Here is a 17706-nt window from a genome sequence, read left to right as displayed (position 1 = left end):
CATCTACTCAGCTGCTCCTGCCCTATAACATGATGTCATGATGTCAATGTGGCAGATTCCCTTTAAGTCTTTTATAGCACTAAATGGGACTACTGTGATATCTAACATGAACTGAAGCAGCGGTAAGGGCCTCCCATGTACACACACTAAATAAAGATGCACAAAGGTCATAAAATAACTGCGTTCCAGGAAATGAGATAATATTCGGATGAGTTTCGGGAAAGCAGCCCGCTCTTCCCCCTCTGCAACGTATTAACAGCGGATTAAAAATTGCCCAATTTTTTCTTATGGAAGTGACTGAGAATTGGTGACGCTGCAGTTTTCCTTTAAGAGCGCGCTCCACGCCAAACATGTTTGGGTTCACTTAAAAAGTTTACATGAGAGTAATTAGCGGAGGAAGCGAATGACTGGCTGGGCTGCTTGGATGGAGTCCTCCCCGGGCTTTATTTGTTATCAGTCCCATCTGTGATGAAGAATTTATTTTGGGAGATCGGTTGTACACTTAGCTGTAACCTTATACGGCTTCATCTGCATCCTAGTTTCCTGGCAACATGGCTCTTGCAACTAATCCATGCCCAGGGCTCGCCATTAACCGCCTCCATGCCGGTGCTCTGCAGTAAAGTACGGCTCCATCGGGATCCAGTTGTCGAGGATTGTAAAGAAGATGCAGATTGACATTGTACCAGAGCTCACTAGGAGGTCGGAGTCTACGGACTCTAAGGAAATCAGCCATATCACTATGTTAGTGTGGGAAGACTTCCATAAAACAAATGTGTAATTTCCTTATAAGACAGTGGGACGGAAAGCTACCGCCATACACGCTAAACACGTTCATAGACTTCCAATGAGAGAGTCCAAAAGAGGGTCCTTTTATTTGCTCGTATATGTCAGTAAATCACATAGTAGACTACACTTGGTGATGCCAAAGTATTAACAAATATCTGCTTAAGGGTGTGTTCACACGTACAGGATTTGCAGCAGATTTGATGGTGCAGATTTCAAGCTGTAGATTCCAAGCAAATCTGCAGCTTCAAACCAGCGCCATCAAATCTGCTGCAGATCCAGTACGTGTGAACGCACCCTAAAAGATACCATCGGCATGTCCAGGGACTTTACTATTCATTTATGGGCACTATTAATGGGGCTTCCCAATGCAGAGACACAGGGGCATCCTTCCTTTCTTCCTGAGTTCCCTCCAGAGAAGGAGAGGAGGGCTCACTGCAGGGCAGCAGTACTGCTGACAGCAGATACACCATTTAAGGCTGTGGCTGTCAGTAGTTCTACCTCACTGCAGGTAGCTGAGAAGGAGAGGAGGGCTCACTGCAGGGCAGCAGTACTGCTGACAGCTGATACACCATTTAAGGCTGTGGCTGTCAGTAGTTCTACCTCACTGCAGGTAGCTGAGAAGGAGAGGAGGGCTCACTGCAGGGCAGCAGTACTGCTGACAGCTGATACACCATTTAAGGCTGTGGCTGTCAGTAGTTCTACCTCACTGCAGGTAGCTGAGAAGGAGAGGAGGGCTCAATGCAGGGCAGCAGTACTGCTGACAGCTGATACACTGGTTTATGTTAAAAAGCCATTACTTTGTAGGACCACCTCTCTCTGCAATTTCAGCCACAAGTCTTTTGGAGACTGTCAACTTTACACATCTAGAGGACTAAATACCCATTCATGGTTGCAGAATAGCTGAAGCTGAGTCAGATTGGATGGAGATGTCTATGAGCAGCGATTCTCAAGTCTTGTCCCAGCTTCTCAGTGGGATTAGATGTGGGATATGCTGTGATATAACCCAGGCCACTGTAGCTCTGGTTGTATCTTTAGGGTCATTGTTCTGCTGAAAGCTGAATCCCCGCCCCAATCTCAAGTCTATTGCTGCATCTGACAGGACCTGATAGTGGGATGTGTAATAAAAATGGGACCTGATACTGGGGTGTGTAATATACTGCAGAGCTGATAGTCGGGTTTATAATATACTGGGTACCTTATAGTGGGGTGTATAATATACTGGGGACTAGAGATGAGCGAACCTGGAGCATGCTTGAGTCAATCCGAACCCGAACTTTTGGCATTTGATTAGCGGGGGCTGCTGAACTTGGATAAAGCCCTAAGGCTATGTGGAAATCATGGATATAGTCATTGGCTGTATCCATGCTTTCCAGACAACCTTAGAGCTTTATCCAAGTTCAGCAGCCGCCACTAATCAAATGCCGATCGTTCGGGTTCGGAGGGACTCGAGCCCGAACCCGGTTCGCTCATCTCTACTGGGGACCTAATAGTGGGGCATATAGTAAAACAGGGATCTGATAGTTGGGTGTATAATATATCAGGGACCTGATACTGGGGTGTGTAATATACTGGGGACCTGATAGTTGGGTGTATAATATACAGCAGGGGTCTCAAACTCGCGGCCCTCCAGCTGTTGCAAAACTACAATTCCCATCATGCCTGGGACAGCCAAAGCTTGCTTTGGCTGTCCCAGGCATGATGGGAATTGTAGTTTTGCAACAGCTGGACGGCCTCGAGTTGGAGACCCATGATATACAGGGTACCTGATAGTCTGGTGTGTAATATACTGGGGACCCGATAGTCAGGTGTGTATTATACTGGGGACCTGACAGTTGGGTGTATAATATACTGAGGACCTGATACTGGGGTGTGTAATGCTCCTTTTGTGTTTGACTGGAAAATTCTGGAAAAAATAACAGGTGACAAGCCACAACCCACACCCATGATAAGCCACACACCCACACAGACCACACCCACAATAAACCACACCCCTTGTTGTTCACTGCAATAACGGCCGTTGTTTAATGACACTGCGGCATTGCATTAGTTTGTATGGAATCACAGGTGTAGTGTGTACACTCTGTATACATTAAGTCCGTGTTTCTCGGTGGCCGCACAAAATAATTGACATCTCTATTTTGTGCGGCCCCTATTCAGTGAATAGCGGCCACACAAGGTAGCCTGTGCACACAATGTAAAGTACGGCTCCTGGAAGTACTTTAAATTGTGGTCTATGGCTAATTGAAGTGCAGGCACACCCAATTTATTTATCTAATTTAGGGGAGCTGCACAGGGGCCCATGGACTACATGGGGGCTGTCTACTAAAAAAGGACTACACAAGGGGCCATCTACTAAAGGGGGACTACACAGGGGACCAACTACTAAAGGGGGACTACACAGGGGACCATCTACTAAAGGGTGGCTACACAGGGGACCATGAACTACACCAGGGGCTATCTACTAAAGAGGAGGGGGGCTAAACAGGTGACCATGGACTACACAGGGAGCTATCTACTACTAAAGAGGGGGGGCTAAACAGGTGACCATGGACTACACAGGGAGCTATCTACTACTAAAGGGGGGGGGGGGCTAAACAGGGTACATGGACTACACAGGGAGCTATCTACTAAAAGGGGGTTTCACAATGGACCATTGACTACACAGAGGGTTATGTACTAAAGGGGGATTACCCAGGGGCCATTTTCTAAAGGGGGGCTACACAGGGGAACATGGACTACACCAGGGGCCATCTACTAAAGGGGGACTATACAGGGGGCCATATACTAAAGGAGTGCTACACAGGGGACCATGGCCTACACAGGGGGACATTTACTAAAGGGGAATTACACAGGTGACCATGGCCTACACAGGGGGCCATCTACTAAAGGGGAATTACACAGGGGACCATGGCCTACACAGGGGGCCATCTACTAAAGGGGAATTACACAGGTGACCATGGCCTACACAGGGGGCCATCTACTAAAGGGGAATTACACAGGTGACCATGGCCTACACAGGGGGCCATCTACTAAAGGGGAATTACACAGGTGACTATGGCCTACACAGGGGGCCATCTACTAAAGGGGAATTACACAGGTGACCATGGCCTACACAGGGGGCCATCTACTAAAGGGGAATTACACAGGTGACCATGGCCTACACAGGGGGCCATCTACTAAAGGGGAATTACACAGGGGACCATGGCCTACACAGGGGGCCATCTACTAAAGGGGAATTACACAGGTGACCATGGCCTACACAGGGGGCCATCTACTAAAGGGGAATTACACAGGTGACCATGGCCTACACAGAGGCCATCTACTAAAGGGGGACTACACAGGGGAACATCTATTTAAGGGGTACTGCACAGGGTAACATCTATTAAAGGGGGACTACACAGGGGGCCATCTAGTATAGTGGGACCCACACAGGAGACCATCTACTGTAGAAGGGCCTACACAGGGGGGCATCTACTGTACGGGGATGCACAGAGGACACACTGATGTGAGTGACTGAGCTCTAGGGACCCACATCAGTGTGTCTGTATACCTAAACACTGTAACTACACTGCAACCTTAAAAACTATGAGACCTCGGACTCTGCTCCTCCCAAATGATGTAACACCAGTATGTAACCCTGCGCCTGGTACACAACATTACACAATCAAACCTACAGTTTATATTTGAGGCCAGGAATCTAGAAAATTCCTATTAAATCCACAGTATCGGAGGCCGCAGAATTATGCCTGACATCCCCCCTGCCCTGTGCATGGAGATAAATGAGTGAAAGCAGCGGTACATTCATTATTGATAACCGCATCTTAGAATGTGGACTATGCCGACTCCAATGTTATACAATGTCGCCACCTAGTGTGCAGAGAGTGGAAGTTACTCAGTGTGTTCCACTGACTGAAATAATCAAACCATACATTAAAGGGAAACTAAACAGAGAAAATTCACACAAGAAATATGAAAAGGACACAATGTTTTTCATTAGATCAGCCTGCCCCTCTCTCAGTCATGTTATGTACCATGCCTTTGGGCTGTGCTCCCCCATAGTGTGCTTGCCGGGTTTTGGTGCCATTTCCCTGTGACGCATACTTTTCCCCACACATTTGGTGACGTCATTGGTCACATGGAGCACACAAAGTTCCACCTGGTAGCATTGGATGGGCAGCAGTAGTCGCTATAGTCACGAGGCGGTCTCACGATATTGACAGCTTCCGACAAAGGTGTCTGAGAGTACATAAGTATTAGTGGCATAACTACCACAGAGGCAGACTATGCAGCTGCTATGGGGCCCGTGCGGAGGCCAGTGCACTAGCTACTGTTTAAAAAGCATCCCCTCCTCCCTGCTGGACCTTTTGCACTCCAGCCACCCCCCCCCCCCCCCAAACAGCACAGTACAGTAGCCACCACCACAGAGTTGCCCGCACAGCACGCTACCCCCCTCCTCCAGACCTTCACAGCAACCACTACTCCACCGGACCACAGGGGGCCCCCTTCCAGAGCACAGTGCCACATAGTGGCTGTGGTGAGCCGCCACCCACCTAATCATGGAGCCACTACCACCCGCAAGCCTCCACCCACCAGGCCATGGAGCCACTACCACCCGCAAGCCTCCACCCACCAGGCCATGGCGCCACTACCACCCGCAAGCCACCACCCACCAGACCATGGAGCCACTGCCACCCGCAAGCCTCCACCCACCAGACCATGGAGCCACTGCCAGCCGCAAGCCTCCACCCACCAGGCCATGGAGCCACTGCCAGCCGCAAGCCTCCACCCACCAGGCCATGGAGCCACTGCCAGCCGCAAGCCTCCACCCACCAGACCATGGAGCCGCTGCCAGCCGCAAGCCTCCACCCACCAGACCATGGAGCCGCTGCCAGCCGCAAGCCTCCACCCACCAGGCCATGGAGCCCCCCCCCCCCAGCACCTCTGCCCACCATCCTCCCTAACTCCCCCCACCCAGACCCCCGCAATCTCCGGACAGTGCGGACCACAAACAGTAAAAAAAAAATGTAAAAATATATTAAAAAAAAAAAAAAAAAAACTTGAACAGGTAATTTTCTGAATGATTCTAATTCCTTCCCCTTACATGTCTGTCCTGAATAAGATAATAGGAATACGCTTCTCCCCGCTCCCTGGCCGCGTCTCTCCCGCTATACTCTCCATCTACCTTCTCCTATTCTTTCCCAGTTACAGCTGGTTAATGGTTTCTGTACAGGACAATACCCCTCGGATTCGCTGAACAGTGTCGCCAAAATGCTGATGGCCGCCGGCCTGCCAGGGTAAGCCGTATCTGTATGCATTATTCATTGTCTCTCCGCAGGACATCAATTCCCTCTCCTTCTGTCTCTCCAAATGTCAGCTCCTTGTAGACGTCCGTCGCCCGCAGCATCTCATCCCATATGCAGCTTGTTTTGGATGCTGAATGCAGTTAGATCCTGGGAGGTGTTAGCAGATAGAGCTAAGTGCCTGTTGCCTGCCCAGAGCTGTCGCAGAACATTTCAGTATCCAGCAGACTGTTACTCTGCAGGCAGGATGTCTGCAGCACCTGCTGCATTCATTCCCTGTCTGCTCCTCTGCCTGTGCCATCATTCAGCACAAGAGGCAGCATGCTGTACTCTAACCTCATTTTTCCTGCTTTAAGCAAAAATACACTGGAGCCATTGCTATTAGTGATGATACCAAATATATTAGCAAGTTATATATCTTGGGGTGATATTTTTTCTTAAATATAATTTTCTGATTATGGAATGTCCCTTTAAGCAATGAGATACACAATGGGCATAGGCAAAGTACACGGATCAGCATCAAGAAAACTTATTGGCCCATTACTTATGGGATTGCATAATATATTGGGATTGGATTTTACCTATAAGTTAAACTGATCCCCCGGCTATCACGGTAATGCCTCATCGTATAGCTTACTGTATATCACTGCTAATAAGCTTTATCACCAAGGGGGAATGATTGTTGTTGCCTGCCTGGTTAAAGGGGTACTCCGGCGAAAATCTATTTCTCTCAAATGACTTGTCAGAAAGTTATATAGATTTGTAATTTACTTCTATTTAAAGATCTCCAGTCCCCGGCCTCTTCCTGGTCTATGACGCGGCTTGAGACGTGGTGTTTCCAGCCGGCTCAGCGGGATCCTGTTACAGCTGCTGAATGGCTGAGAAATGTCACGTCTCAAGCCGCGTCATAGACCAGGAAGCAGCCGGGCACTGGAGACCGAAGCAGCAATGTGATGTGGGAGCTGGAAGCAGGGAGATAAGCGGATGTCGTTGCCTTCATCCACACCCTACCTGGCCATAGCGAAAAAAGCCCAGAGTACCCCTTTAATGACATTGATCTTATTACCCTCTAGAACAGGGGTGGGGAACCTTTTCCCTGTCGGGGGCCGGTTGTGCATTAAAAAATTATTCGAGGGATGCATACTGTGCGCGGCAGTTAGTAGTATGGGTTAGCAGCACATGCGGCAAAGCAAAGTATTGTCCCCCTAGTGCCCCTGCTATTGTAGTTAACCCTCTGCGATGTCTCTAGTACCTGATGTGAATCCTTAATGATGCCCTGTAGCCAAAGTTAACCCCCAGTGATGCCCCTGGTAGTCCTAATAAACCCCCAGTGATGCCCCTGGTAGCTCTAGTTAACCCCTTATTGATGCTACTGGTAGCTCTAGTTAACCCCTTATTGATGCTACTGGTAGCTCTAGTTAACCCCCCCCCCCCAGTCATGCCCCTGGTAGCTCTTGTTAACCTCCCCAGTCATGTCCCTGGTGGCTCTAGTTAACCCCCCCAGTCATGTCCCAGGTCGCCTAGTTAACCCCCCAGTCATGTCCCTGGTGGCTCTAGTTAACCCCCGAGTCATGTCCCTGGTGGCTTTAGTTAACTCCCCAATCATGCACATGGTGGTTTTAGTTAACCCCCCAGTCATGTCCCTGGTAGCCTAGTTAACCCCCAGTGTCTGTCATAAAATAATAAAAATAAACATCCCACTCACCTTTCCTCCGCTCCCAGGCTGCGCAGTTCCTCTTTTCTCTCCTCTAGCCTGTGTCCGTCTTCTCCTGCAGGCGACGTGCGATGAAATGACATCATTGTGCGAGTCCCGCAGGAGAAGGGAGACGTGCGCCGCTCTGGTGGGGAAGGGGCATCCTCCTGTGTCTGGCAGCTGTCACAGAGGATGCTGTGTATGTCGGCTCCTGCCCCCCCAGAGCGGCGCACATCACAGGGGAGCCGCGGGCCGCATCAGGTGGTCTCAGAGACGGGATGTTGCCCACGGGCCGGAGGTTCCCCACCCCTGCTCTAGAACATTTATAACTTATTGTTGTATAAAAATAACAATTTGTCCTTTAAAAGACAAGCCATTGTATAACTTATGGGCAATAGGTGATGTATAGGACATGAGTAGTAATCTATATAGGGGCCATATGGTGCAGGATCATAAATATCTATAGTTAAACAAGAGCTCTAGGAAGCCGCAGTGATGACATATGGGATATACCATCTATCTTCTTTGGTTATAATAAATCTAAAACTTACTTATACAGAGCCATATGGTGATCTTATGTTATCACTATGCAGCATCCATCTTCCCTTTCTAAGTATAATAAAGGTCAGCAGCCATCTAGTGTCCATGTGACTGCTGGGTATAGGGGAGAGGTGGCTGAGATAACACACAGAAGTATCCTGCTCCCCTACATCTGTATAGCACACCATCAGAGGCTGCAGCAGCACAGAGGACATTATAGAGCAGTACTGAGCAGTGTAAGCTGTGAATCCAGCTCTGAAAGGACATATTAAACATATTGGAGCTTTCAGAAGTTTATCAGTATTTTTCTGAATCATCCTCTCCCCCACCCCTTCATAGACAGTAGCACAGAAAACATTATAGAGCAGTACCGAGTAATGTAAGCTGCGAATTCAGCACTGGAGTGACATATAAAATATATTGAAGCTTTTGAATGCTTCTCAGTGTTTTTCTGCAGCTTCCTCTCCCCCTTCATAGACTTATAAGGCAGCTATAACCTGATTCCCAGGTCAGCAACTCCATCTTGAATCTGAGCAGTTTTTAGCAGAATTAATAGAATAAGGAGGAGCCTGATAAGCTGGCATTTTTCTCGGATAAGATATATTACAAAGTTTTGTAAACATTTTGCTGACAAGTTATTAACCATTTAACTTCAAGACATTTCTCATAGATTTTCATTTTGCCAAACTTGGAACATAATTTATTACATCTTGTGATCATCTGCCATGTAATTCTATTGAAGCGCTAGCAGAGCGGAAGGTAAATCATCCAGGGAGAGATATATTTAGTGCTTTAGTCCAGTCTCATGTTTCTTCATTCCAGCTCAAGCCCATCGGCGTTAGAGTTAAAGAAGATAAAGAGGGGGCGGGGGGTCTATGAACCCCCAAATGATTTATAGTACATGAGAGCTATGGCCACCAGAGATGAGCGAATTTACAGTAACAACCAAGTGAAGCGCTTCATTAGCTCCGCACTCAGCTGACAACATGGCTGCCTTTGAACTTGAAAAGCTGGATCCAGTCCTGGAACACTTCTCTCAGTTTCCAAGGACTGGATCCAGCTTTTCCAGGCACCAGGCACAGTTCAAAGGCAGCAGGCTTCACTCCGTTAAAGGGGAACTATCAGCAGGTTAGACGAATAATCTGCTGATATGTCCCTATTGCACAGGAGACGCCCAGGAGGAAGATATGTCTAGTTCCAGTGCAGTCTTTTGCTCCATGGTACGGTGAGAGCATTAGGCGCACTGCCCGCCGCCATAGTGCCGATCCGGCCATTCTTTATTATTAGAAAGTGGTGGGCCAGCCGGCGGTGGATTGGCACTAAGGGGGTGGGCACTGGTCCTATCGCTCTGACCGGACCGTGAAGCACACAACTAACTGCACCGGAATGGCGCAGAGGAGGAGGGTAAGAGACATATCCCGTGCAGTAGGGACACATCAGCAAGTTAGACTTTGATAGTTCCCCTTTAATATAGAGAAACGCTTTACTAGCTCGGCCGCCGGCTTATCAGCCTGCTGCCTTTGAACTCCGTGCCGTTCCACTCCAGATGCCGGGAAAAGCTGGATCCGGTACTGGGAAACGTATAGCAGTTTCCTCGGCCTGGATCTAGCTTTTCCAGGCACCCGGCCCGGAGTTCAAAGGAGCTAAGCAAACGTTTTATTTTATTGACACTGTAAATTTGCTCATCTCTAATAGTCACATCACATCTAGAGCTTATGTATGAAACAGGCACAGAGGTATCCATAGGGCTCCAATCACCGGTGGAGGCCTCTATAGCGTGTGGATGAGACCACATAACATACACCCGGGGGTTCTCTCCCCATGTACGCCCCCAGTGTAGGCTGTAAACATGATGTGAACACAGGTCTAGCATGTATCTATGCAAATAAACAGACACACAGTCACGTGACTTGTTAGATAACATTACATTATCACAAATATAAAAATCCTTCAGTATGAACCCTCAGACCATGTTAAAGCCAGCTGAGCATCTCCTCCTTATACCGCTGGGGATCTATGAAGGGTTTGTCTATGGACCGGATCATCAGTTCTCCGCAGAAAGGACACTCGGCCGCCACAATGTCATCAATGTCGGCTTTGATCTGTTCCCGGCTCTTCTGCCCTTTCCCCAGGCTTATACTGTCCTCCTCCTTGGCGTGGGAGCGGCTCTTGGAAGGCAGGGCGGCCGTGGCCAGCTTCTTCTGCAGGTCCTCCAGCTTCAGCTGCTTGAACGGGGGAAGGTTGGGGACCACCGACTGCATGAGGCAATCGTAATGGAACATGTGGTTACAGAGGAAGAGATAGAAGGGGCGGTTCAGGAGCGGGAAGTCACAGGCAGAGCACTTGTCTTGAGGGTCCACAGAGCCGTACTTATTCCTCATCTCCTGCATGTCTTCCCGGATCCGCTTAGCGCTCAGGGTTGCGTCCTCCATCTCTTGCTTGAGCTCCTCGATGTGCTGGTTGTACGCCTGCAGGGAGCTGCAGATGGCCTCCTTGAAGTGGTCGATGGTGACAAAGTCTGGGAAGAAGGGAAGGATATCCTCTATCTTCAGGAGGTTACAGCTAGACAGACACACCATGGCCTTCTTCACATCCTTCTCTTCCTGAACCACGTGACGGGCGATCTTTAACCACAGCTTCTTCTGCAGCTCCTCATCGTCAGCTGGTAAATCTGCACAGGACTTGGCCAGATCCACATCCACCTGCAGAACAAAGACAGAATACAATAAGGTGGATTTACTTCACCAATGCAGACAGGTTCTCCAGGGATAGAGAGGGCAGGAAACGATCTCCGGACAGTGTCAGAAAAAAGAAATAATAATTCTGCTGCTGAACGCAAGGTCTCAGCAGACTGTCGCTGTCGTTGTAATAGGCCACGTTTTAAGACAACAATCAGCCGACACTGTGCATGTCGGCTGATCGTTGCCTTTTAACATGACCTATTACACCAAATGATTATCGGCCGAGTACAGACGATAATTGTTCTGTAGATTAAAAAAAAAAGGAAAAATTGGCCGCACATCTATGACTCTGTTCACACTGCAGGTTGCATGCTGCTTGTGGCTTAAGTAAAGACAAAAAAACAGAAGGTGCAACAGCAACCGACAGGTACAGGGGCTTACAGTATATACTCCTCCCAGCGTACACACGGTAAACACCTGCTCTGTAGTGGGGATCTTAGCAAACTATTTGATCAAACAGAGTGTACCATGTCGCCACGTTAAGGCGTCCTCAGAGACATGGTCCCTACTCTAGCAATGGCCTCTCCTGGGCTGAATAAGCCTACAACTGGGCAGATAGGAGCCAAATGATCTCTTTTATAGCACCCTTGGGACATGGGTGCAACCTGCAGTGTGAACATGGTACACTCTGTTTGATCAAATAGTTTGCCAAGATCCTCACTTTTTAATATCTACAGAGCCAGCGTTTACCGTGTGTACGCTGGGAGGAGTATATACGGTGAGCCCTTTGCGCCTTCTGTTTCTTTGTCGATAATTGTTTGGTGTGATAGGGCCCTTATACAGCCACATCCACCAGGTGGCGCACAAATTTGTACAAAAGTGATGTATCAGTACAATAGCGCCCTCTGGTGTGAATATGTTAGTAAAAAGTTTTAAGTGAGATGTCGGGAGGGATGCATTGTGGGTTCTGCTTCTGCCACTTCCTACAACTACGTGGGAGAGCAATAATAAATATAATATAGAGCATAAAGGGAAACTAACAGAGTACTCTAACCTGCTGTTATGTTGGCATCTTTATGGCAAAATAATAATAAAATTTATGAGCAGCGTATCTGTATGCCGCTCTTGCCTAAATCCCCGCCCCTCATGTCCCATGGCTGATTTATAGGGTGACGCATGCCTCCAGCATGTAAATCCAGCGACTCTGAGGCTACCATGAGTCAAATGTGTTTGAACAGGCCGTGTACATCAGGTTTTTGTCCAAACCAAATATCTGACTTTTTGTTGGTGTACGCCGGGCATGGTAATGGTAATACCATATCTGGGCCATTAAAAATACATTTAAAAAACACACACAAAGACACAAAGACTACAAGTACCTAATGCTTTAGATGGGTGTCAAGTTGGCGTCCCTCTAGCCAGTTCACAACTACAATTCTCAAGCTTTAGCTGTCCAGGCATGATGGGAATTGTAGTCTTGCAGTACCTGGAGGGCCGCAGCTTAACCTAGGTAGATTGTACTAGTGATGCATACCTTTAAGGCCAGGTCCACGGCCTCCTCGTACAGCTCCATGACTTTGTAGACGTGCACACAGGCGCGATGATGGTTATGCTCTGCACATAGACGTAGGGCGTATTTCAGGTCGTAATAAATCCTGTTAGGGTTAGTGCCGGCCTTCTCTAGGTACTCGAGGAGAGAATCGGGCAGGAACTGAGCGTAGAGCGACAGCAGATAGTTGTGAATGGCCTGCTCGGTCTCCTTAAGCTCATAGACGCAGAACTCCATGTAGCGGATGGCCTCGTTGATCTGGGTGCACGCGCTTTGGTTGTAGTTCACCAGGGCGGGGATCAGGTTCTTGGGGTCCAGTTTTTTGCCCATTTTGACCCAGGCATCGACCACTTTTTTGGGAATATGCTGCATGAGGACGGGAGAGAACTTGTAGAAGAGGTTCTTGTCTTTGTGCTTGGACAGGACGTTGAGGGCCTCGTCGTAGTCGTCGTTCTGGCAGTGATGAGATACCACTCGCTCGTAGTCTTCCATCAGTACGGCAAAGTAAACCATGTGCTCGGTGTCTCCGTGACTGGCCAGGAGGTCGTAGATGGAGGCCCGGTTATTGCTCAGGCACTCCCTATTGATTTTACTGCTAAGAAAACTTCTGAAATCCTCCCGCGCCTTGAGATACAAGCTCCTCTTAGAGGTATCGCTTTCTAACATGCCGAGACGGTTGAGATACAGCTCCGTTAACCAGGTGGTGAGTAACGTGACTTGTATCTTCTCAGAGTTTTTCAGATTCGATAACTTTTTTAGGAGAAACTCCATCAGGGCCTCCTCCTGTTTGGCTTCGATAAATTTAAGGGCTATTTCTTCAAAGTAGTTCTGGGTGAGGGCGTAACACTTGGCGCTCTCCTTATACTTCTTCATCTGGAAGCAATGTTCGGCTTCCTTGGCCAGCACCATATCCATGCACTCCGGGCGATCCTTACAAAACTCCTTGGCCAGGTCGAATTTGCCCATGTTCATGTACATCTTCCAGACGTCTCTGGGTTCGCGTTCCACGTGGTACCTGAAGACAGCTCTCTCCGTGTGGATCCAGATTTGGCCGCTAACAGGATCCTTCACCATCCGTTTTAAAGGGCCAAATTTTTCTGTGAAAATGTCTTCGAAGACGACCTGACCGTTCAGCGTACAGATGGCCTTTATCCTGTCCGGCATCAACAGCAGGAAATGGAACTGTGTGATGACGATGGATATCGGTTTGTCGGTGCTGGACGGGTACTCCCACACTTGGACGTCGGTCAACACAGAGTCAGGCCGGGTAAAGTCCAGATTGCCATAAAGCACTCCATTTCCCATCATCCAGGCAAAGGACATTGGGTAGGTGCGAAGCTTTTGGGTATAAAAGGCAATGTCACTATAACCCAGGTTACCAGGAAATTCCTGGATGCTCGGAAGGTCGTCCATAGTCTGGTTAAAGAGTGGCGCAAAGCCTTGCTGTTCGGTGCCTTCGGTTAACTTGGCGGCAAACTGGAAAAGTCTCTTACGCGTAGTCGCAATGACGCAGTATCGGTTTTCATATCCACAGTTGATTTCTAGACAGCAAACTGGAGCTGGACCGGTCTCCTCCTCCAAGGTGTGAAGATAGCGGAAGTACTGGTCGGGATTTGTGCCAAAAATGCCGCCTTCGGCCGTGGAAATTTCAGCTTCGTAGATTTGTCCCTGGGCGGTGCCGACCAGGATAGGCCCAGTAGTGGTGGTGTCGTTCTTCTGGAACTTGTTCCATCCCACGCTTTCGATCATGTGACCTTTCCATCGGGGGAGAGGGCGGACTTTCTGAGCGTTACGATTCAGGTAGAGACACTCGCTGGTGTTCAGGGCGATCACCAGGTGGGAACCTAAAAGACAGAAGAACGGCAACGGTATCAGAGGGAGAAGGTTCTAAGAGGACTTTTGTCTCCAGATTGGGTGAGGTTTCAAACTCAGTTCCATTGAAGAGACCACACCCTAACTGGATACAAGAGAGGAGGAAAAGTGGCCATGTTTTTGTAGCGCTGGATAACCCCTTTAAGATTTGTAATATTGCTCATAGAAAAAAAAAAAAAAAAACAGGTGACATGTCGCTTATTGCATTAGGCTGGCAAGAAGTGGATAGGCCGGGGTGTATGGGACGAACCTGCAACCAAATCCACAGCATGGAGTAAAGCTTGCAGCATAAATCTCAGAGCATGCAATGGATTTTTCTGACAGAAGAATCCACCATGTCAATATACGCTGAGCCAGACCTATCACCTTCTATAGCAGGGGGGTCAAACTCAGGCACTGCAGCTATTGCAAAACTACAATTCCCATCATGCCTGAGCTTTAGCATTGGCTGTCCAAGCATGATGGGGATTGTAGTTTTATAATAGCATAAGGGGCTGAGTGTGACACCTGCGTTCTATAGCTATCTAGTGATCACATGATCACCATATGGCTGCCAATTGTACTGCGCCCACTGTATACCACGTATACCCTGATCAGTAAGGCAGAGGTGGTAATAAACCACCATTCTCTCAGGTCTGGTTGTCTCCACAGACTCAGCAGTAACCTGTTAGATCACCCTTGCAGAGTTGCCTGTGGCCTGACGGGTATCCTTACATATTCGTGGTCAACAAGTGGTTAAACCATGTGACATAATGGATCCACGCTGAACACATATGAGCCGTTACCTGTGGGATCCAGGAACAACTTGTGCACTTTAAAGTCATCTTTCCGGCCCAGTTCTACTTGGTTTGGCTGATCCGCTTTCACCAGGTCGATCCTGCAAGAACAGTCACAATGTATATAAGAAGTGAGTGAACAACAAGTAAGGGATCGTTCACATCATCTCAGTGGCTCGGATACACCAGCAATCGTCCAAAATGAATGGCTGACGTATCCAAGCACATGCTGCAAGGACTCCATTGGTTTCTAGTTCTAGTCATAGTAAACGCTCTGCCCATCTGTGCCCAGATACCTCCATGTCACATTTTACCACATATCTGGGCCACAGGGGACACAAACATGACACGAACCCTGGACAAACATGACTGGACTGTGTATCCAACCTCCTTCTGTCCTCCCTTAAAGGGATTGTTCACCAAAATAAAAACTTTCTGGTGCCGAAAAGTGCCAGAGATTTGTAATTTGCTTCTATTAAAAAAAAAAAAAGTCTTCAGTACTTATCAGCTGCTGTATGTCCCGCAGGAAGTGGTGTATTCTTTCCAGTCTAGAGAGCAGGAGAGGTTTTCTATGAGAATTTGCTACTGTTCTGGACAGTTCCTGACATGGACAGAGGTGGCAGCAGAGAGCACTGTGTCAGACTGGAGAGAATACACCATTTCCTGTAGGACATACTGCAGCTGAGAAGTACTGGAAGACTGGAGATTTTTTAATAGAAGGAAACTACAAATCTCTGGCACTTTCTGGGGAATTTTTTGTGAACTACCCCTTTAAAGGGTTTAGCCCCTCTATATGGACAGGTGAGAAATGTATGATCCCTGGGGGTCCGACCGCTAAGACTCCCATCGATCCCAAGAATGAGAGTCCCTGAGTGCCCCTTGGGGATGGAGTAGTCATGTGCGTGTGTGACCACCACCTCATTCCCTGCTATGGCACGGAGATATATGGAACCCCCCTGGCAGTACCTGAGTATGGTCTCCTTCCCCAGGCTCATACACAGCTGGCTGCTGCACACCACCAGGGTGTTGATGTTCTCCGGAGGGGTGAAGTCGATCCTCTGCTTGTTAAAGATGGGGGTCTCCTTCTCTAGGCGAGCATTCACATAGCCTGAAACAAGAGCAGCAGTCAGGAGAAAATAATCCAGTGCCCACCTCTCATCTATGTCCCTATGATAACACTGCTGGGCTCAGAACTGTCATAGGAGCCTGAGAGAGATCCACATAATGAGGCATGGAATGATGAGGGGGGGGGGGGGGTCCACGGGGTCGTCTGTAGCTTCCTGTACAGCAGAGGGGACCGGACCCCCACTGTGCAGGATAATCAGGAAAGGACCCCAGCAACCAGAACCATGGCCGCTTCTACATCACAACCACGAGGTTCCCCGAGATCAGACCCCCCACACACACACACATCGGGCCCTAGAGGATGATGGATGCAAAACTACAACTCCCAGCATGCCCAGGGCAGTCATCCCCAACCTGTGGTTCTATAGCTACTGCAGAACTACAACTCCCAGCATGCCCAGGGCAGTCATCCCCAACCTGTGGTTTTATAGCTACTGCAGAACTACAACTCCCAGCATGCCCAGGGCAGTAATGCGCACCCTGCGGCTCTCTAGCTACTACAACTCCCAGCATTGCTGGGAGTTGTAGTCCTGCAGCAGCTGGGCAGCCATGGGCTATATAGGCCCATGTGTATAATAGGAGTTATGGGGCCTTAATTCCCGACATACAAATATATCCAGAGACCCGTGACGTCACCAACTGACTGTATACAGCAGCAGCTGACCCCGCCCCGCACACTCATACAGTCCTGCAGACACGCACCGGACAGGGGGATACCGGGGCCGCGGCTCTGGCTCGGGAAGCTCTCACGGGACAGGGAGTTCTCGTATTCCTCTAGTATGGAGGCCATGCTCGGTACCGGGCCTGACGAGCAGCAGCCTGCCGAGCGCAGCACTTCCGGTGTGTCCCGTGTGTCATGTGACCTGTCAGCGTAGGCCCCACAGTCTATCGCGGCTATGGACTCGCTGACGTCAGAAGGTCATGTGATCGGCCCAAAGCACGTGAGCCTCGAGCCTGCGCAGTGTATATATACAGGGGAGAGAAGTGGTACTGTGCAATGTATATACAGGGGGAGAGAAGTGGTACTGTGCAGTGTATATATACATGGGGGAGAAAAGTGGTACTGTGCAGTGTATATATACATGGGGGAGAGAAGTGGTACTGTGCAGTGTATATATACAGGGGGAGAGAAGTGGTACTGTGCAGTGTATATACAGGGGGAGAGAAGTGGTACTGTGCAGTGTATATATACATGGGGGAGAGAAGTGGTACTGTGTAGTGTATATACAGGGGGAGAGAAGTGGTACTGTGCAGTGTATATATACAGGGGAGAGAAGTGGTACTGTGCAGTGTGTATACAGGGGGAGAGAAGTTGTACTGTGCAGTGTGTATACAGGGGGAGAGAAGTGGTACTGTGCAGTGTATATATACAGGGGAGAGAAGT

At 48.8% G+C, this 17706-nt stretch overlaps 1 protein-coding gene across 1 annotated transcript; it reads right to left on the bottom strand.

Annotated features, from left to right (window-relative positions):
• Positions 1-8897: 8897 nt before the first annotated feature.
• Positions 8898-17205, bottom strand: VPS18 (VPS18 core subunit of CORVET and HOPS complexes). The gene is made up of 5 exons (XM_069950500.1): positions 17025-17205; positions 16164-16305; positions 15207-15298; positions 12535-14393; positions 8898-11021 (listed from the first exon to the last, which is right to left on the bottom strand). The coding sequence occupies exons 1-5, from the start codon at positions 17110-17112 to the stop codon at positions 10293-10295; spliced, it is 2910 nt and encodes a 969-aa protein (XP_069806601.1). The 5' UTR covers positions 17113-17205; the 3' UTR covers positions 8898-10292.
• Positions 17206-17706: the final 501 nt, after the last annotated feature.

The sequence above is a fragment of the Dendropsophus ebraccatus genome, chromosome 13 (assembly GCF_027789765.1).
Source record: "Dendropsophus ebraccatus isolate aDenEbr1 chromosome 13, aDenEbr1.pat, whole genome shotgun sequence".
Classification (NCBI taxonomy): Eukaryota; Metazoa; Chordata; class Amphibia; order Anura; family Hylidae; genus Dendropsophus; species Dendropsophus ebraccatus.
The sequence above is the reverse complement of the archived record's forward strand: the minus strand, read 5'-3'. Positions and strand labels throughout refer to the sequence as shown.

Excerpts from the sequence above, each read along its gene's own strand:
- VPS18 (XM_069950500.1), bottom strand. The coding sequence starts at position 17,112 with ATGGCCTCCATACTAGAGGAATACGAGAACTCCCTGTCCCGTGAGAGC. Across the intron at positions 15,299-16,163 it reads GGGAAGGAGACCATACTCAG|GATCGACCTGGTGAAAGCGG; the intron begins GTACTGCCAGGG and ends CTGTTCTTGCAG. Across the intron at positions 14,394-15,206 it reads GTTGTTCCTGGATCCCACAG|GTTCCCACCTGGTGATCGCC; the intron begins GTAACGGCTCAT and ends TCTGTCTTTTAG.